Here is a 21162-nt window from a genome sequence, read left to right on the forward strand (position 1 = left end):
GTCAGGTTCTTTACCATAGAGGCTGCCTCCTGTGTCTTCAGAGACAAAAGTGGTGGTGAGACAGCACACTTACCATGGCCCTCCTAATAAAGGAAGCACCCAGAGCCTCCCTTCACTGCAGATGCTTCATTGCCAGAGGAAGGTAGAATGTCCTCACCTAAGGATTCATTCTTCTCCCTTCCCTCCAAGGCAAGTGGACATCTAAACTCCTTTCTTGGGACCATTGGATCGCCGGTGACATGCTAGCTTCTCACGCCACCTCTAGGGCACCTGCCTTAACCCCAAGGATGAAATGATTAGGGCTCCAGTGATCTAGTCCCCTCGTCAGCCAGGCCAGGGGCAACAATTCTTCTCTTTAGCAGACGCAGTCAGGACTCCACACTGGTGGATGAGAAACCCACCCAATCCCCTCTTCATTCAGGCATTATCCCCAGAGGACTGCCTAAGTCCCGCAGCACTATTACCCCCCCCCCCCAGCTGCTACTGTCGGCCGTCGGAAGGTTTGGCACCTCCCGGCAAAGGCAGGTGGTTAACGAGCTTCCCGAGGCCTCCAGCCTCCCAAGCGTCCCTGACTTCCCTTGCTATACCCCCAGCATCTCAAGGTAGTTCGTTTGGGTCTCATACCTTAACAAGGCCGTGCTGGTGACGTTGACTGGGACTCTGCCAGGCCAGTAAGCCAGTGCCGGGACCCGATGCCCTCCTTCCCAGGTCGTCTGCTTGGCTGGACTTCCCCCTGTGAGAGAAAGGGAGGCGGTTGGTTCTTCAGTGGTGATGGCTCGAGACTCCTTCTCACCGAAAGCTGGTCTCTGGGAGATCAGTCCCTCTGTGACCCTTTCCGGTAACCCCAACAAAGGAGTGACTTTTCTGAGAACCAGATATTTCCCCCACTAGCCAATGTCTTTCAACGTATGCTTTATTTTACTGGTGTTCACATGGAAACAGTTGCCTCGGTGGCTCTATTAAATCACGTCCCTCATTGCTTTCGTGAGACCTTCACTGCTATCAAGGTTCTGGTATGTTTCTTGACTTGCTTGTCATGTGTCTCTGCACCATGAGACGTCATTGATCTTGTTCACGCAAGACGTCATAGGTGCTTAACGATCTTTGCTGAATAAACGAATCTGTCTGTCTTCCTACTGATCATAACGTGACTGCCTGTTTAGGGTGAGAACATACAATTCTTTAAAAAGCGATAAAGGGGAAAACTTCCCCAGCTATTTGAACTGCCCAGCACTCAGCAACTGATCTGACATGGATTTTATTGCTTTATTTTGTTTTGCTTTGTTTTGTTTTTCCCTGAATTGATGAGTTGTTCTGATGTTATGGAGACAGCGTCAGTAAGCGCTCCAACCCCTTGCCTCCTGGGAAGGTTAGAACCAACTACGTGCAATCTATGAATTTCCACTTTGGTAATTAAAGGAATTACTTGTGTAACCACTAAGTCAAAAGTGACCACCAGTGCAAGGATGGCCAGCGGGTTGGAAGAGATGAGGTCATGCTTTATGGAAACATCCTGAATGCACGTTGCGTTGAATTAACCATGACCGTCCCCACCACTCCCACACACACCCCACCCTCATCCTGGTTGAGCCAGGGGCCAGGGATTCCACAGAGTTAGCGTGTAGAAAGCCCTTCCAGGGCAAGTGCCGTACGTGGCTTGCACACACCGCGGTCATGCAACTTCCCTTTGCTTGGCTGGTGTGAATAATAAAAGTAGTTGTGAAGGGAGGGCCGCGGGGAGGAACAGGACAAAGGCGTTTGTCGTTCTGCACTAGCACTGCTGTGCACGGAAGCTTTGATGGCCCTGGCCCGCACACCACACCGGAAATGCTCAGCATTCTTGAGTCTTTTTCATAACCCTCACTGGAGTCCCCCAAGTGTTGAAGTAAGAAGCAAACACGAAACAATTCACGTCCTAGGGGCCGTTTACATTTAAGGGGGGGCCTCGAAAAACCCACTGGAGTCTCTGCAGGCGAGTGAGAAACTCTTTGATGTAGGCCAGCGTTTCTCAAAGGCATTCTTTCCACCCAGGGCCGCGACTCCATAAACACATATAGTCCCCTCCAATTACTCACACACAGCCCAGGAAATCCAGAACTGCAGCAGGCATAACACACGTCCACGTGGCTCTGGGATGTGACTCACGTCCCAGCCTAAGGCCACAGAGCTGGGAGAGTGCATCCTCAGTGGCATGGGCTGGGGCTTTCTGGACACTTCTGCCCCCGTGATGGGCCTTTGCGTGGAAGGTCGGGGCATGGGTGGGTGAGAATTTGAAGCTGTTTATTTGCTTGTCCATGGTGCCCAGCATTCAAATGGTTTAACCTTTGAGACCAGATGCTAAGGAAAGGTGAAGACTTCAGTGTCAAGAAACAAGCCATTGTCTCTGATGGCCACAGGAGGCAGGAGCTGTGTCTGCAGGGGGGCAGGCCATGGGCCCAGGGTCAGCACACGGGATCTGGTCTCTGCCTCCAGGGCGTTTCCAGAAGGGTAAACTGATCCCCGGTTAATAAACCCGCGTTGTTTTTCGCCACGGGGATTCCGCTTGCTCGCCACAACCTTTTTGTGTCGCTCTCTTGTCAGTGACTGACTCCCTAGCACATTTTTCAGAGACAGCTCTTTCAACGTGTTTGTCTTATTCCAGCAAAGAGTTGAAAGCTGGACAGATTCGGAAGAATTCCGACAGCTGTAAACCGTGTATCACCTACAAAGTAGACAACTCACTCGCAAAGATTCAGAGTTAAGAGGAGAGAGACAGACCGGCGAAGAGAAGCCCCCGGTGGGGCCCCTCCCAGGCCAGTCCTTCCTTCTGCTGGGGAGACTCGTTGGCTGGTGCCGCTGTCCCTCGGCCCCCCGGCTTCCACAGAAAGACACGCGTATCCACTTTGACCGTGTGAATGGGCCCAGGCCCACAGGCCTTGTGTGCTAAAGGAGCTCATCTTGAAGGAGTCCAGAGGGTGAGTGAGCGGTTACCAAATAATTACCTGTCATCCACAGCGTGGATACTGTCTTGCTCCAAATCCTAATTTCTCACTGGCCCTGCTAGGAGTGGACAAAGCTTACAAAGATGCAATAGGCGTTCTCTGCCAGTCCCCAGGGCTGTAGAGTCGAATTATCAGATGCATTGGCTTGTGTCGAACAAGTTTGCTGTGCGCCAGCCAAGGCTGAATTCCAGGACAGCAACTCCCGGCCCCCCAGGACTCTTCAGGGACACCTGCTCCTGCCAGTGGAAACCCACCCAAGTGACAGACAGTGATAACAGTCATAACAATAATCTCTTCTATTGATCAAGCCCTTACTAAGTACCAAGTTAAGTTCTCCTCAGCATAATGCTAAGTGCCTCCCCTGCATTATCTCACTGAATCTTTATGGCAACCTTTCAAGTCAGGCACTATTTTTTTTTTTTTGAGTTGGAGTCTCACTCTGTCGCCTAGGCTGGAGTGCAGTGGCACGCTCACAGTCACTGCAGTCTCCACCTGCTGGGCTCAGACGATCCTTCTGCCTCAGCCTTCCAAGTAGCTGGAACTGCAGGCACCCACCACCATGCCCGGCTACGTGTTCGATTTATTGTGGAGACGAGGTCTTGTCAAGTTGCCCAGGCTGGTCTCGAATCCCTGGGCTCAGGCAATCCTCTCGCCTTGGCCTCCCAAAGTGCTGGGATGACGGGTTTGAGCCACTGCACACAGCCTGAGCTAGACACTCTCAGTCCCATTTTTCAGATGAGGAAACCAAGCTTAGAGAGGTTAAGTAATTTGCCCAAGGGCACACAGCTAGCAAATGGCACAGCCATTTGAATCTCAGTCTAACTGCACAGTCAGCACCCACACCCACCAAATCTTCCAGGGCGGTGGTTCCCATCCCTGAGCACATATTAGAATTATTAGGGGAGCGTCTTAGAAATGCCCATGCCAAAGTCTCTCTCCCAGAGACTGTGGCTCGGGTGGCCTGGGCTCTGTTGGTGATTGAATGGGGCGGAGGGCAAGGGGGAGGGGTCGGGAGAAGGGCAAGGCAGGGTTCAGACTCGACACAGCTTATGCCTTTCATCGCCACGGGCTTGGTACTGCCCACGCCTGACACCTTTATTGCCAGACCATCCTCGATGTGACACTGCAAGTTACAGCAAGGAAGAACAATGGTTAATTGATAAACTAAACTGCCAGTCACTGTTCAACTGCCAAAGCAATCTTTTAGTTTAGACAAGTCTTCCTACTTTGATCGGCACGGGTGCACGAAAAGTGAGAGCTGTCTTTGGCTTTCTGTCGAGAAACGCATGTCTTATGGCTAGGGGAAGGCATCTCGATGCCCTTGCGGTTAGTTATGACTCCCATTAAAGCAGAACCTCTTACTTAAAGCAATAAATATTTAGCCTCAGCAACCAAAATATAAACAGAACCATGATTCACAGATCTGCTTACTTGCTCTTCCCAGGCAACGCAAGTGAGGGGCCTCCCATGATGCACCAAGCCAAGCAGGCCGAGGAAAGCCCCCGGCCCACGCGGAGCCACCGCGGCCTCTCTGGCCGGGCCCCCGCGGCCGTCTTCCACTGAGTCAGAAAGGCAGTGCTGCGAATGAGGGGGTTTGCAAACTCCTCCATGGTGGAATCACCAGGATGTGACTGGCTTGAATCTGGATTCCTGGGTACTCCCCCCGGAAACTCTAATTTAATAAGTCTGAGGTTGGGCTCTGCGGCTCTGAGTCGAGGTGGTTCTGATGTCCGCGGCCTGAGGACCACGCTTGGGGAGGATTAGGAGAGGGATGAGGGGGACTCCCCCGGGGCAGGCAGATCTGAGTTCTGACTCCAGGGCCACCCCTCCAACCATGTGGCCTTGGCCTCCCTCCGGCCCAAGCACCTCAGCCAGGAAGCGGGGAAACGAGGGTACAGTTGGCCTCGAAAAACACGGAGGGTGCGGGAGACGGCCCTGTGCAGCCGCAAATCCACGGACAACTCCTGACTCCCAAAACATAACCACCGAGAGCCTACTGTTGGCCAGAAGCCTTACTGGCCACACAAACAGCCAATAAACTCGTACCTTGCATGTCACACGCAGCAGAGACTGCATTCTTACAAAAAAGTAAGCTAGAGAAAAAGAAAATGTTATCAAGAAAGTCATAAGGGGCCAGGCGCGGTGGCTCACACCTATAATCCCAGCACTTGGGGAGGCCGAGGTGAGAGGATTGCCTGAGCCCACGGGTTTGAGCCCACCCGGGCAACTTGATGAGACCTCGTCTCTACAATAAGTCAAAAAACTAGCTGGGCATGGTGGCGAATGTCTGTAGTTCCAGCTACTCGGAAGGACTCCCCCAAGCCCAGCAGGCTGAGGCTGCAGTGGTTGTGAGCGTGCCACTGCCCTCCAGCCGGGTGACAGAGTGAGACTCCTACTCAAAAGAAGAAAGAAAGAAGGAAAGAAAGAAAGTCCTAAGGAAGAGAAACTGTATCTCTTCATCAAGGGGAAGTGGACCATCTTCGTCCTGAGGAGCTGAGGAGGAAGAGGAAGGGGAGGGGCTGGTCTTGCTTTCTCAAGGCTGGCAGAAGGAAACCCTCACGTAAGTGAGCCTTGCAGCCCAGACCTGGGTCCCCTGTCCCTTGCCCTTTCACCCCGCAGCACCCCTGGCTTTTCCCGCCCCTGCCCCTCCCCCGAGGCGGACGGAAGCCCGGGATGAAGAGCCGGCTTCCCAGTGGGAAAGGTTATGCAACCACCTGATAGCATCGAATTACAAACAACCAAGGTCTTTAGAAGCTGCGGATGCCAAGTTCCACAGAATGTTTCCTCATCACCAAGGGGAGGAAGGAACAGCTCTGCTCTTCAAAAAAAAACAAGAAAAGATTTTCCAGACAGAGGAGCCGTCATTTAGGGGAAAAACAAGGTGTCGGTTCTGTCCTGGGTGGGAAGCAGGTCTGGAGTGGAGGCGGGAGGGCAGCCGCGAGGTCGGGCCTCCGGCGGGCTGGGCAGAGGCAGCAGGGGTGCAGCTCGAGCCCTCTGGGAGAAGGCAGGGCGGCTCCCCTCCCCCTCCGCGGTCTGCTTCTCCCCATCTCTGCGGCACAGGCCAAGCCAAGTGGAGCACTCTCACTCGGCAGGCACGCACGCACCACAGGGTGCAGAGACGACTCCTGGAGACGCTGCCTCATCCCATCAGCTGAGCCGGGTGGCTTCGCCCGGAAGGGAGAGAGGAGGCAAGGAGGGGGGCTGGGCCCGAGAACCGGGGGACACAGCACGTGGCCCTGTGGAGCAGGCTGGCTTCGGGAGCAAGTTGCGTGGCTCAGGCACTGTTTGTCCTTCTCTGCTGCGAAAACATCGACTGTCTTCTCTCTTTCATCGGCTCTTGAGACCGGCCCCTGCAGTGAGATGTGCAGACATCCCCCTGACGAGGAATCGGGGGAGGAGCCGGTGGTCCAGAGGGACCCCAGGCTCTTGACCTGCAGGGCCCCGCCCTGCCTGGCTTCTCAGAGCCCCAGCAGCATTCCAGGCAGGGAGGAGGAGGCACAGCCTTTCGAGGCCAAGTTCGCGTGCGGACTCCTGAGAAAAGAGGAGAATGGCCTCTAGCCCTGGCCTCGCCAGGTTCCAGCGCGTCGCCCCACAGATCCCACATCAAGCCACAGCGTTTGCGGGAAGGCTCTGCCCGGAAAAGAGTGTTATCTCGAAGGGGCTGCAATCCTGCTTCAGAGCAAAGTTTCCCGAAACCCTCAGAAGACTCACATCCCGTGTGCTCTTCGAGTTCAGCAGTGCAGTTTCAAGGCCCCTTCCCATTCTTGTCTTGCTGGGGCCCAGCCAGGTTGATGTGGTTAGAATGAGGAAATGGAGTCTAATAAGGGGTATTTCTAGAGGCCGAGTGCAAGGCTGGGAGCCTCCCGGGCCGGATCCCAGCAGGGTCTCCCAACAGTCTGTGGAGAGGGTCCACAGGGACACCATGGACACCAGTCAAAGTTGGACAACACAAATGAATGACCGGGGCCACAGCACAAGAGGAAGCTGAGCTCCTGAGCTCGCTAAGCGGCCGGGCCTCCAAAGCCATCAGCTCTTCCCATCCCTCCACTCTGCCTCCCACAGATTTAGAAAGATCCAGCCTGCCACAGGGGCTAATGACATTTTCCTGGACAAGTATGAGGTTCAAAGAAGCAAGACTGGATTTTCCGGAAGTCTGAGCTGTCAGTCCGGTATGACAAGGTGTGAGTAACAGCAGTCACATGGGCTGAGGCGTGAGCCTGTGGTGGTCAGAGAACACGGCCCCCTCGACCACAGGCTGGCTGCGGGGAAGCCCTCCATCCACCTCAGCCTGTTTCCTCTTTTGTCCAGCAAGGTGGCTAGAACAAAGTTTGCTGAGGTCTTTTCCAACCCTGGCACTCTTTGAATGTGGAGATAATCCTGGAAATGCTGGCGCCGGCTTTGAATGTTAGAGGGTTCTTTTAAAATTGAATAATGTGCTGGGGGAGCGGTGGGAGCAACTGTTTAAGAGGTATGGGGTTGAATAAATTAGATTTTGTTCTGAGTCAGGGTCTCACTCTGTCACTCTGGCTGGAGAGGAGTAGCACCATCACAGCCTCGACCTCCTGAGTTCAAGCAGTCCTTCTGCCTCAGCCTTCTGAGTGGATGAGACTGCAGGTGTGTGCCACCACCCTTGGCAAATGTTTTTTATTTTTTGTAGAGACAAGATCTCACTATGTTGCCCAGGCTGGTCTTGAACTCCTGGGCTCAAGCAATCCTCCCATCTCAGCCTCCCAAAACACTGGGCTTACAGGCATAAGCCACCACACCCAGCCTTGAATAAAACAGTTACACACACACACAAAAAAAACAGGCATGGTGACACACGCCTGTAGTCCCAGCTACTCGGGAGGCTGAAGCAGGAAGATCACTTGAGCCTAGAAGTTTGGGGCCAGACTTGGAAACATAGAGAAACCCTGCCTCAGAAAATAAATAAATGAATTAAATTAAATTAAGAGTAGGGGGTTATTTTTTGGGGTGGTAAAAATGCTTTGGAACTAGACAGAATTGACTGTCACACAACATTGGTGATGTGCTAAAAGTGACTGCCCTGTACCATTTTAAATGGTTAATTGTATGTGACGTAGATTTCACCTCAATTAAATAAAATTTTTTTTTTGAGTTGGAGTCTCACCGTGTCGCCCAGACTAGAGTGCGGTGGCCCGCCTCGACCTGCCGGGCTCCAGCGATCCTTCCGCCTCAGCCTTCCACGTAGCCGGAACTACAGACATGCGCTACCACACCCGGCTGATTTTTTGATTTATTGTAGAGATGAGGTCTCGCTGCCCAGGCGGGTCTCGAACCCGCAGGCTCAGACAATCCACTCACCTCAGCCTCCCAAAGCGTGGGATTACAGGCTGAGCCAACGAGCCCGGCTAATTTTAAAATTTTAATAATGCTGCTCTCACTCTTAAAATTCTCCCATGATTCCACTTTTTTTAGAATTAAAGCCAAAACTGTTCGCCTGAAAGAAAAGACCTGTGAACCCTTGCCGGTCTCTCCCTATTCCACTCAGCCGCCACAGACTCTGGACACACAGACACGGGGCGGCCAGGGAGAGCGCTGGTCTTCCCCCGTCTGGGCTGTCGCCCTCGCCCAGAACCTGTGCCCCAGCAAGTCCCTTGCTGATTCCTGCTCATTCCGCAAAACCCAAACCATCCCAGGGAAGCCATTTGCACTATCCCAGATGATAGCCACTTGCCACTGGGAAGGCTTGAGCCCTCGAAGTGTGGCTAGTGTGCCCTGAGGTTGAATTTTTTTTTTTCATTCTTAACAAACGTTTATTTTCCTCCACATGTATTATGTTTTTCTAGAATGATGTGAAAAGTCTTCGTTTCCCTTTTCCAAAATGTTGAGATTCAAAAAGCCAGGTCTTAGCCATATACTAATCTTCATCTCTTCAATGTCTTGTATGTTGATTTAGTTTCATATGTAAGTATTCATACTAGTTTTCCTCAGGGATTTATACATCGATTATAGATAGATAGATAGACTCCTACACAGATATATACACACTTGTTATCCTCGTCTTACCACTTGACAATACAACTTTAAGTGTTTTACATAGCTGTTCCTTGGTCAAGGTCATTTGCAAGAGCAAGTCGGTTTCTGAAGAAATCTTGTTTGGTGGGTGAAGGATCCATTGAGGGATTCTCATTAGTTTTTTCCCTGTATTCTGATCCACTGGACTTCTTCTTAAAGAGCTTGCAGAAGGAGCTGCGAAAGCCCCCTTTCTGGTCTTGCCTGGGATTCTGATCGCTGAAAGATGTTTGTTCACTTTCTCTTTCTTCCTTGGGACAGAATCTCGTGTCTTCTAAATGCATCTCTTCCAAATGGGTCTGCTTTTCTCTTTGGGACCTCTGCTTGGGGAAGAAGGTCCAGGGCACGCCGCGGGCGGCGGCCAGGCCCCCGAGGTTGAATTTGAACGAAACCTTAATTTTAATAGCCAGATCTGGCTAGTGCCTGGCATATCCGAAAGCGCAGTTCAAGAGAGGTGGTCCTCAAATTTCACTGGCATCAACATTGCCAGAAGGATGTTAAAATACAGATTGTAGCCGGACTCGGTGGCTTAGCCTGTAATCCCGCGCCTTGGGAGGCTGAGGTGAGTGGATTGCCTGAGCCCGTGGGTTCGAGACCCACCTGGGCAACTTGGTGAGACCTCATCTCTACAATAAATCAAAAAAATTAGCCGGACATGGTAGTGCGCACCTGTAGTTCCAGCTACTTGGAAGGCTGAGGCGGGAGGATCGCCGGAGCCCAGCAGGTCGAGGCTGCGGTGGCCGGGAGCAGCCACTGCACTCCAGTCTGGGTGACAGCGTGAGACTCCGACTCAAAAAAACATACAGATTGTAGGGACCTGTCTGTGTTGCTGACAAGCTCCCAGGTGGTGCTAGTGATGCTGGCGGAGACCACATTTGGAGAACCACTGGTCTAGAGTAGAAAGTTCTAGACTCGTATGACCTAGACATGAGTGTCGTACTTTGGTGATTCTCAATGTGTGGTCCCTGGACCAGCCATATCAGCATCACCTAAGAGCATCTTAGAAAGCCACCATCACCCACCCAAACTGCATTTTGGCTGGATCCCCCGGGGACTATCTGGCATTAAAATCTAAGAGATGGCCAAGTGTGGTGGTTCACGCCTGTCATTTCAGCACTTTGGGATGCTGAGACGGGAAGATCACTTGAGCCCAGGAGTTAGACACCAGCCTGGGCAACATAACACAACTTAGGCTCTACCAAAAAAAAAAGTCAAACAATTGGCTGGGCATAGTGGCGCATGCCCCCAGTCCCAGTTACTCGGAGATTGAGGCTAAAGGACTGCCTGAGCCCAGGAGGTTGAAGCTGCAGTGAGCCATGATTGTGCTACTGCACTCCAGCCTGGGCGACAGAGTGAGACCCCAACTCAAAAATATACACATACATACATACACAAAATCCAAGAACCACTGTTCTAAACGCTCCTGCCTTGACATCAGGGGCTGTGTTGATCTTGGCGTCCCCATCACTGAGGACACAGTAGATTCTCAACATTAGGAGGAATAGGAAAGAGTAGTTGCTTAAATGCCTGCAGAGATGGAGGTTGCCTGGCTAGTAAATGCATTTTTCAACAGGCAAAGTACTTCCCTTGAAGAATGAGCCCCAGTCCACAACCTTACTCCGACTCACAGTTGTGAAACTGCCCCATAGGGAAGTAACCGCGAGGCAGGTCAGTCTCTTCGGTAAATGACAGGTACCAACGGAGACGTCACTTACTTGGAGGTCCTCACCCTCACGTCCATGGTCTCCACGCCTCTGGACGTCGAACCTTGAGGGTTCCCATTCCAGGCTCTTCCAGGTTATCTAACTGAACACTGAAGACACAGCCTGGCCCAGAAGTGTGCCAGGTACCCAGAGGATAAATTATAACCAGCGAATGCAGCAGACCACACCCAGTGCACACTGCTACTTCTCCAGGTTCTTGTGGCTTGCAGGCATCAGACATGGCTCGCCAGCCTCCGGTCCTCCCTGGCCTCTTCTCCTGACCCACCTCTCCAGGAATAGGACTCAGTCACAGCATTGTGAGCTGGAGGGAGCCAAAGACATCAATCGAGAGAGACAGAGAAAGAGAAAGAGAGAGAGAGAGAGAAACACCAATGCCCCCAGAGATAAAATAGTCTGGACTGAGCATGTTGAGGGGAGGGGGTACTGGTTCTCCTGACCCCTGACTCAAATTTCCAGACACAAGATCTGGCCACAGTCCAGCAGCCCTTTGCTCCTAAAGTTCTCAAGATACCTGATCCAAGGGACACCAGGTCAAAGTTGAATAACAGGAATGAATGACCCACACCACCTTCTCAGCACCAGACTGGAGGTGCACAAACTCTTCAGTTTCTTGGTAATGACAAGCATCCTGCCAGACTAGTACTAAAAGGGAGCATTAGTGGCGACCACCCAGAAACCACTGGTGACTATAGTTCTGGAGCGAACTGGAGAGATTCACAATTTCTCCCCAGACGTTACTCATTGGGATAATCTTGTAAGGCTCGCTTCTGAACCAAGTGGCTACAAATACCTTCTAAACACTTAATTTTAATTTAATTTACTTATTCATTCATTCGTTCATTCATTCGAGTCAGGGTCTCACTCTGTTGCCAGGTTGGAGTGCAGTGACACAATCATGGCTCACTGCAGCCTGGATCTCCTGGGCTCAGGAGACCTTTCCACCTCAGTCTCCTGAGTAGCTGGGACTACAGGTATACACCACCACGTCCAGCTAACTTTTCTGTTTTTTTTTGTAGAGACAAGGTCTCTCTATGTTGGCTAGGCTGGTTTGAACTGCTAGGTTCAAGCAATCTTCTACCTCGCCCTCCCAAAATGCTGGGATTACAGGTGTGAGTCGCCATGCCCAGTCTTTGTTTTTCTGTGATACAAATGATACCGGTTTATTCTGGGGGAAAATCACACTTAAATCCCTCCTCCCCTACCCAGAGGTAATTACTGCTAATATGTAGTCACCTTTGGTTGATTCTTTCAAGATTTTTCTGAAAATGTATATGCATATTTTTATATAATAAAATCATGTTTTATATATGGCTTTGTATCTGTCCTTATTCTTTGAAAAACAGTTCCTGTAAGTGTTTTCGAGCCAATAAGCATGCATCCTATTGGTGATTCTTTGGTATTCCTTTAAATGGATGCATCCTAACTTCTCTAAGCACTCCCCTCTTGCTAGACACTTGGATTACATCCAACTAATTTTGTTAAAGTTACCGCAATGAGCATCCTTTCCAAACATCATTTTGCATTTGGTTAACCATTTCCTTAAGACAAATTCTCATAGGAGGAATTGATGGCTCAGAAGATCTTTAAGCCTTTGGCCCGTGTGTCAAGCTGTCCCCAGCACAGCTGCTGTCTCAGAACGGGGGGTCCTTGCGGGGACACTCTCCCAGAGCAGATGAGAGCTGAGCTGGAAGCTGAGGAGGTCAAATGGAGACGGAGGCTGGGTGTGGTGGCTCACACCTGTAAAGCCAGCACTTTGGGAGGCCAAGGTGGGAGGATGGCTTGAGCCCAGGAGTTCGAGGCCCACCCAAGCAAGATAGCAAGAGTTTACTTCTACCAAAAAAAAAAAAATTAGCCAGGCATGGTGGTGCACCCATGGTCCCAGTTACTTGGGAGGCTGAGGCCGGAGGATCACCTGAGCCCAGGAGGTTGAGGCTGCAGTGAGCCCTAATCATGCCACGGCACTCCAGCCTGGGCAACAGAGTGACGCTCTGACTCAAAAAAAGAAGTAAATAGAGACAGAGACCACTGTGAAAGGCAGCCCGGTGCAGAGAGGAGGGCACCCACTTGCAGTTCAGGGTCGAGCCTGGCTTCCTCCTCACACACTGTGCCTTTGGTCAAGTCACTTAACCTCTCTGAGCATCTCTCGTTCTTCGTCTGGAAATGGAGCCGCTGCCCCCTACCTTTCACTACCGTACGAGTCAGAGAAAGCCTTGCGTAGATGTGCACTAAGTATTCTTGCACGGCTACATGAATTAATGGGCTGGAGGGAAGGAGGGAGGACTTTAAGAGGAAAAGGTGGAAGGACAAGGACGAGGGTCACGACAAGGCGCCCTTGTTGGGGGCTTTGCCGACCGGCTTGCTGCGGAGCGGCCGCCTGGCTCCGGGGAGCCCGAGGAGGACAGGAGGGAACGGGGCCCCCTTCCTCCTCGCTCTCCAGAGCTGAGCAGACACTTTCTCTCCACCCCAACTTGCTGCTTCTCTGGATGCCAGTGGCTGGTGAGCAGCTGTGTCCCTACCTCACAGCGACGGCCCGAGGCCCACAGACATTCTGGCCTCCCCCCAGGCGGAACCCCGAGGCCCAGGCCGGGCTCAGCCTCCTCAGGGGATCCCCGCCCAGGTGGGCTCCTACCTCGACGAGTTTGCCACGATCCAGCGAAGGGCCCCACGCTGCCTGCCAGCTCGCACTTCTGAGCCCAGGGACCGTTGTCGCCTAGAAACCGAAGGAGGCATGGCGGCCAGCGGCGCTGGGGCCGCTGGGCCGACTTTCCCGCTCTGGTTCCACCTCCCTGCACACAGTGGGGGCTGGACAGAAAAAGGACACGCAGAAACAAACACAGCCCCCGCCCTTGAAGAATGACCCTTGATATGAGGCCTGTCTCCACCGGGCTTTTGGAGGGCGGGGCTTTCCCTGCCCGGCCCTGGCCGCCTCGCGAGCCTCGTGCCTTCCGTTCCTCGGCTCCTTTACATAATGTTGGCACTCCCATGGCCACTGGCCAGCAGCTGTGAGCTGAGCGCCCATCAAGCACCCAGCATTCATGTGCATCATCGCATAATTCCCCAGTACTCCACTGTGGGCTTCAGTTTGCAGATGAGAAACGGAGACCTCGAGGGGGTGAGGCACGTCTCCCAAGAGTAGAGCACAGATGCAAGCCCGGGTCCCTACCTGACCTGGAAGCAGGGCTCTGAACCACCGCCCTCGCTCCAGACAGGGACCCGGGACACACCGTGCACGTGTGGGTCCTTCAAAGGGGTCACTAGTGCAGCCGACTGAGGCCACTCGGCCAAAGGACGGGACCCGGGGACCGGGACAACAGTCTCTGGGGCCAGGGAGGATGGGGAAGACAAGCCTCAAGCCTGCCCGGGGCCGACGTGGGTTCACAACGTCAAAGCCATCTGCCGGTGACAAAGAACAAGGCCCGAGAGCCCGAATCAGTGCGCCGGGGGCCAGCGCGGGGCCTGCTCCACCTGTGCACCCCTTTCCAGAGACTCGGCCGGGAGGCTATGGGGGTTCACATTCCCAGCGAGTCTCCCGCCCTGCTCAAGGGGACCCCGGGGCCGGAGTCTGCCCTTCGGGGGTGTGCACGTGACCTTCGGCATGCGATGAGACCCGCTGGGCGCGACTGCTTTACCTGTAAACCAGAGGAGCGTGTTCTCCCGCGCTGTGCGGTCCACTTGGTCTTTGATCTGGCCCACCAGACTGTCCATCTCCTGAAGAGCTGCCCCGTACAGGCTCCGGCCCTGCGGGGCCACTGATGGCTGTGTCGCCGGCAGGGGCACGTGCATGTGGGCCAGGCCCACGTAGAGCAGGAAGGGTCTTCCACTGGCGCTGAAAGAGGAGAGCCAAGACGTAACTGGCAGAAGGCTCTGCCGGCCTGTCTAGGGCCTCTGGGGACCTCCCTTGCCTTGGGGAAAGTCCCCGGAACTCCTGGCCATGGACTCAGGAAGGACACGTGACCACAACCTTCCAAGGAAACAAAGAAATCAAAGGAGCTGCCTTGCCAGGCATGCACAGGGAGGGTGGCTCAAGAGTGGGCCTTCCCACCCCAGCCACCTGGAGACGCGACTCGACGGTCGGGCCAGGGTTCTCCTTGGCTCACCCGGTTCACCCCCCACCCGCGTCAGCTCTGTATCTGATCGCATCCGACAAAGCCCCTTCCATCCGCAGGTCCCTGACTGGAACGGTGCTTGCACTGAGTTCTCTTTCACAGGTGTCAAATGCAGGACACAAGTCCCAAGACGGGGCCTCTGTCTGCCCCATTGGAAACCACAGTGTCTGGGCAACATTTCTAGAGTTGTGCTGTCCGACGTAGTAGCCACGATCACGTGTGGCTATTTAACTGCAAATGAGTGAAAATCCGATCAGTTAAAATCCCAGGTGCACACATGGACAAACCTGGAGGACATACTGCTAAGTGGAATAAGCCAACCATCAACAGACAGACACTGTCTGATGTCTTGTGTGAGGTGCCTAGGGCAGTCACACTCAGAGCCAGAGGGTGGAATGCCAGGTGGCCAGGGACTGGGGAGAAAGAGCCAGGGAGCTAGCGTTCAATGGGCGTGGAGTTTTGATTAGGGGAGATTAAACAGCTCTGGAGACGGGTGGTTGGTGACGGCTGCAAAACAGTGTGAATGCACTTATTACCACAGAGCTGAACATGTGACTTCTTTAAGGTGGTAAATTTTATGATGTGCATATGTATACACCCACAATAAAACGCAAATACACACACACACACATCCATCTGTAAGTTCAATGTCTCCGTGGCCCGGGCCACATTTCAAAGGCTCAGGAGTGGGAGGCGGGGAGCAGTACCACCCTGGACAGTGCAGAGGACAGCTCATCCCTCCGGACACTTCTGTCAGGCAGCCCTGGTTTGGAGTGCTTGCCGCCCCCTCCCAGGCTGGTCATGTGCCGCTGTGTAGGTCACGCCCTGCATGGGGACATCCTGCTGAGCCAGCCCAGCACGTCCAGCTCACAACCCGCGTGCTGGGCTGGGCGCCCTGTACAGAGCAGCACCCACCCAGAAGGGCGCCTTCTTCCAGTGTGCAGGTGGGTGTCACATGGCAGTGCTTGCCAGAGCTGGTTCAAACCTCAGGCATTGTGCAAGCCGGTTAAACACGGTTGTTGCTAAAAATTAAATTATATAAATGCACAATGAAATAATTTACATTAAGAACAAAGGTAATCCATCTTCATGACTGACCACTTCCTAATCACTCAACCACATTTTACAATTATCTGTGCTCGTGAGGTTCTTGACATCTACCGTGTGTGCATGGTGGAAACACCACACAGTGGGGGCCGCCTCCCACCTCTTTTCAGCCCCACAGGTGACATCACCTTGGCAGGTTGATGGCAGCCACACGGTAAGTATTTGCAGCACAGGAAGCAGCAAGTGCTACCAATCGGGTCGTCTTCTCCGAGACCCAGGCGTTCAACACTTACCAGCTCATCATGTGAATGGGCTGGGGGTGGTCCCACTGCCCGCCCTTTGTCACCACCCTATCATCGTCCTCCAAAATCCCACCCAGTATCAAAGTCACCTTAGCACCCTAGGCCAGGGGTTCAGAGAGACGGTCATGAGAAGTGGTAGATTGGACCGAGAAGAACACAACAGGCTTGGGAGGCCACGTGCAGGTCCCGGGACTTTTTATTTCATGGTTATACAGCCCCAGGAAATAAAAAACTTAAACTCTGTCACCTATGGGAATTGGTTGCGATTATTAAGTGACCATAGTGTTTAGTAAATTGCCGTTTTTTATGAATGATTGTGAATAATATATGCGGCGGTAAGAGTGGTCACTCTCCCTGTGTCCTGAAGCCAGGCTAAAGATGGCACCCTGCTGAGCCCACAAGTCAGTCCCCTGGGGCATCTGTCCCAACACAGCCTCTTCATGACGCACCTGTGCTCTATGAAAAACAGAATGGAGCAGACTCGGTGCTTTCTTAAAAAGCTGATTATGACACAGTGTGATTTCACTCGTGTGAAAAATATACTGATTTCAATTATACCTTAATAAAACCGGAGGAAAGGCTGAAAGGACATACTCAGAACTACTCAAAGGGGCTGTCTCTGGGGTGTGGAGTCCAGGGTGATTTTGTTCTGTTGCTTATCTCTGTTTCCATAGATTTCTGAAGGGAATGCATGTTATTTGTGTGTTAAAACATGCAGAGTGGTGAGCAGAGAAGGAAGACACAAGCAAGATGCCAGAGGGAACATTCCGAGAGAGAGAGAGAGAGAGAGAGAGAGAGGACAGGCTGGGCGTGAACACCAGGAAGACTCTGACTCAGGGACAGCAGCCTGGGGAAGATCACCCAGTCTGGAACGGGAGACAGCAGGTGAGAGGCACCCGCCTCTCAGAAGGTCCCCAGAGGGCCCAACCGGAGGGAGGCCGGCCTGAGGTGGCGGAGGTCTTCCCACAAGCAGGGAGGGGCAGGCCCCTCAGCTTTCGGCCCTCTGGCCTCGCTGGCAGGGGCTCCCTGGGCACCTTGGACAAAGGATCCCTCTGGATCGGACGGCTGCAGGAGCCACCTGCCACCCCCCACGTTGTGTCTTCTTCCTCTAGACCCTGACGTTACACACCGCCCTTCTAGAACCCAGACTTGACCCAACAGCCCCTTGTTAGAAAGCTTCTGGGGGCCCCCCCAGCCCGAGGGGTCAGTCCAAACTCCTCACCCAGCCCTGGGTCCCCTCCTCCCCCCTTGGGATCTCTTCCTGCAGGCCACATCCCCAGAGCCTTGCCCGCCTCCTGAGCCGCACCCAGGCGTGTCCTCTCCTGGCAGTGCCTTCCCCGGTCCCCTTCGTAAAACACTTGACTCTTCAGAAGCTGCCAACACTCCTTCCACTTTGCTCCCAGGTCATGGCTGGCTTCCTTCTCTCCGCCCCTGCTCCAGTCATTTTCTTCCTCTCTTACGGTTTTGAGAAGAAATCAACAAGCTGCATCGAGGCCAGGTTTTTACAGATCCGGTTCCCCACCAGCCTGGGAGTCACTCAAAAGTAAGAATGCGTCCAATTCACAGTTGTGTCCCAAGCACAACTGGCACGCCACTGGGGCTGGATGAAGCAACTCACTCATTCATTCATTTCGTCAATATTTATTTATTTATTTTGAGTCAGGATCTCGCTCTGTCACCCCGGCTGAAGCATAGTGGCACAATCACGGCTCACTGCAGCCTTGACCTCCTGGGTTTGGGCAATCCTTTCGCCTCAGCCTCCTGAGTAGCTGGGACTACGGGTGCATACCACGACAGCCAGATAATTAATTATTATTATTACTTTTTGTAGAGGCAAGGTCTCACTATGTTGCCCAGGCTGGTCTCAAACTCCTGGGTTTAAATCCTCTCGCCTCATTCTCCCATAGTGCTGGGATCACAGGCATGAGCCACTGCATGGGGCCATTAATAAATATTTGGTATGCTCTGACCAGGTCCCCAGGCACAAGAGATATGATTTTCACCCTCCTGGAGCTGAACCTCTAACTGGGAACAGAAGAGATAAAAATCAACTAAAAAAACAAATGAGATGATTATTTACCAATGTAGTACAGGTTGGTTATCCCAAATCTGAAAACCCAGAATCCAAAAATACTCCCAAATCCGAAACTTGTTGAGCACTGACATGACACTCCAAGATTTTCAGATCTGAAATGCTCAACTGTGAGTATAATGCAAATATTTCACAATCTGAAAATATCCAAAATCTGAAACACTTCTGGTCCCAAGTGTTTAGGAACGCTCAACCTGCGGGAGGGAGAAAGGAGAAATTCAAGGTGCCATAAAGGGTATAGAGGGGGTCCAAGCAGGTTCGGGGTGAGGAGGGGAGGGCAGAGATCCGAGAAAGTAAGGCCTAGGAGATGCGACTCCAGGACCCGGTTCTGAATGATAAATGCACCACATCTTAGTCTGCTCGCTGCTGTGACAAAAAGGCCGTCGCCTGGTGGCTTAAACAACAAACCTTTGTTTCTCGCAGTGCTGAAGGGTGGGCAGCCCAGTGCCTGGCGAGGGCCAGGTTCTGGGCCTGTGGACAGCCGCCTTCTCACTGTCCCCTCCCAGCCGAGAGAGAGAGCCCGAGTTTCCTCCTCTTCTCATGAGGACAACAGTCTCATCGTGGGGCTCCACCCCGTGACCTCCTCTCACCTCAACACGATGACCTCCTGAAGGCCCCACCTCCTACTGCCGTCCCGTTAGGAGTTAGGGTTTCCACCTATTAATGTGGGGGGACACAGACATGCGGTCCACACACCGTGGGACGGTGGCCAGATACTGGATCTCCCAGAGGCTCTGATTTCAAACATCCTAGGCACTGCTCCTCCCTACACCCAAGACACTCGTGCTTGTCACACCTGTATTCCCTATTTAGGGCCAATGCACAGTCCCAGGCGGGACCAGGAGCCCAAGCCATCCACTCCCCCCTCATTTCTTCTTTTCTTTAGAGATAGGATCCTACTGTCACCCAGGCTGAAGTGCCATAGCAGGATCATGGCTCACTTTGGCCTCAAACTCCTGGGCTCAAAAGATCCTCCTGCCTCAGCTTCCTGAGAAGCTGGGATTACAGGTGTGTGCCACCACATTCAGCTAGATTTTTAGTTTTTGGTAGAGACAGGGTCTTGCTATGTGGCCCAGGCTCACCTTCAACTCTTGGTCTCGGCCCTCAAAGTGCTGGAACTACAAACATGGGCCATACCACGCCAGGCCTACTCTCTCCCAATGCCTTTTTTTCCTCTTCAGCGCTTTGCCCGCTGCTTACAAAACCCAAATCAAGGAGAAACTGTGAGCACTGCTGCTAGATTAAGGGTCTAAACTCAAGTAAAGAGGCAAGAAAAAGTTTCCAAAGAAGTCCTAGGGTGGGCCCCTTGCCAAAGAACAGGAAGCCAGACTCTAGGTGGGACACCTGGTTATTTATCCTTTTGCCTCAGCCTCCTGAGTAGCTGGGACTACAGGTCCCATATCACGACAGCCAGATAATTAATTATTATTATTGTTTTTTGTAGCTGTCCGAGTGGGGGGTGGTGCTTGAAAGGGGGCGGGGTCACGGGGGAGGAAGGAGCAGGGACAGGAGTGGGGGACCCTTTTCTGCTGGTGCTCAGAAAACCACGGGTGAGTTGGCACGTCAACTCCCAAAGGAACCAGCATGCCTGGGGATCACCTCCTGTGAAATTAACCAACAGGACTCGTGTGACTTTCCACTTACATAACTAATAATTAATAAGTCAGCCAACTCTTCACCTTTCTCGTGTGATAGGGAGACTGTGGGTTCATTGTCTTTTACCTGAGGCATTAACTGGTGCTGACCCGCCCCACACGCCTGTCAGAGCAGGCACTCGACAGTCCCAGTCCCCAGTCCGTGGCCTCCCCTCCCTCTCAGGACACCACGTGGTTTGGGCCACTGGGAAAGCAGGAGGAACTGTTCCCCCCAGCCGTGAAACATCCACCTGCCACGAGGCACAGGGGCTGGAGACCATCCCAGAGCTCCAGCTTCTCCCAGCCCTCGAGGCAGGATGAGAGGCTTTGCCCTTCCCATATCAGCCAGATGCAATAAAACAACGTTTCTCAGAGAGTCCAGACAAGCCCCTAAGACGCAAGCTCCAAAGCCCCGAGGAGCTACCTTTGAGAGAAAGGCCTTACAGAGGTTTCATTACCAAGCACGCATAACTGGCTCTCCCACATTGCCGCCTCTGCCCTCCCTTCTCTCTAGAAAAGTCCAACGCAGCTGAGCAGGGGGTGTGGGGCTACATCTTGTACACTGGAGGGGCTAGTGTGACCACGCATGCGCAGGCAGGGTCTGTGGCTCACTCCTCCCCTGTGGACAGCCATGCGGCACCCTTTCCCTGGCCCGCTTGGGCTAAGGCTGTGGGAAACATCGAAAGACTAACTGGAAACTTGAGGAGTTTACAGTCCTGGCCGAAAGATCATAGGAACACGTGTGGGTCATGAGAGGACAGCATGAGCGGTGACGAAGAGACAGGACGAGCCCTGATGGGGGAGGGTGGTGCGTGCTTGCACCTCACCCTGGATGGTTGTGCACAGTCTGGGAGTTGTCCATGGGTCCACCATGTCCACTCTTTGCCCTGACACCTGACGCAGGTGTGATTCGTTGGAGACACACGATGAGATGTGTTGATGTTGTTATTTTTAATTCGCGGTTTTTCACATTTCTAGGTCAAGAGATCTCAAGTAAAAGCCAGCTATCCTGCCTCTCCCGTGAAATGGAAAGACCTGACACGCCAGCTCTCCTGGAGCTGAGCAGCCGCCACCCCCTTGAGACGGGCACTGGCCGGCGAGTTCACCGCAGGCCCCGCCGCTTCCTAACGTCTTCCAGTCAGCCCGCTTCTCTCCTTAAGGTGACCGATCAGGGCCCTGCAGATGCTGGGGTTTGTAACCCCTGTGTGGCAGACTGAGCTGTAACTCCCAAAGACACCCA

The 21162-nt window shown here is 53.1% G+C and overlaps 1 protein-coding gene across 1 annotated transcript in view; it reads right to left on the minus strand.

Moving 5' to 3' along the window:
- The window catches only part of ARSG (arylsulfatase G), a 90357-nt gene that overhangs the window by 24806 nt on the left and 44389 nt on the right, over nucleotides 1-21162 (minus strand). The window contains exons 6-8 of the mRNA XM_008049241.2: nucleotides 14371-14567; nucleotides 13371-13451; nucleotides 625-733 (exon numbers count right to left, since the gene is read on the minus strand). Coding sequence (XP_008047432.1) covers nucleotides 625-733; nucleotides 13371-13451; nucleotides 14371-14567 — 387 coding nt within the window. The remainder of the gene's footprint in view (nucleotides 1-624; nucleotides 734-13370; nucleotides 13452-14370; nucleotides 14568-21162) is intronic.

The sequence above is a fragment of the Carlito syrichta genome, unplaced genomic scaffold (genome assembly GCF_000164805.1).
Source record: "Carlito syrichta isolate Samal-C Ts95f unplaced genomic scaffold, Tarsius_syrichta-2.0.1 Scaffold130827, whole genome shotgun sequence".
Taxonomy (NCBI): domain Eukaryota; kingdom Metazoa; phylum Chordata; class Mammalia; order Primates; family Tarsiidae; genus Carlito; species Carlito syrichta.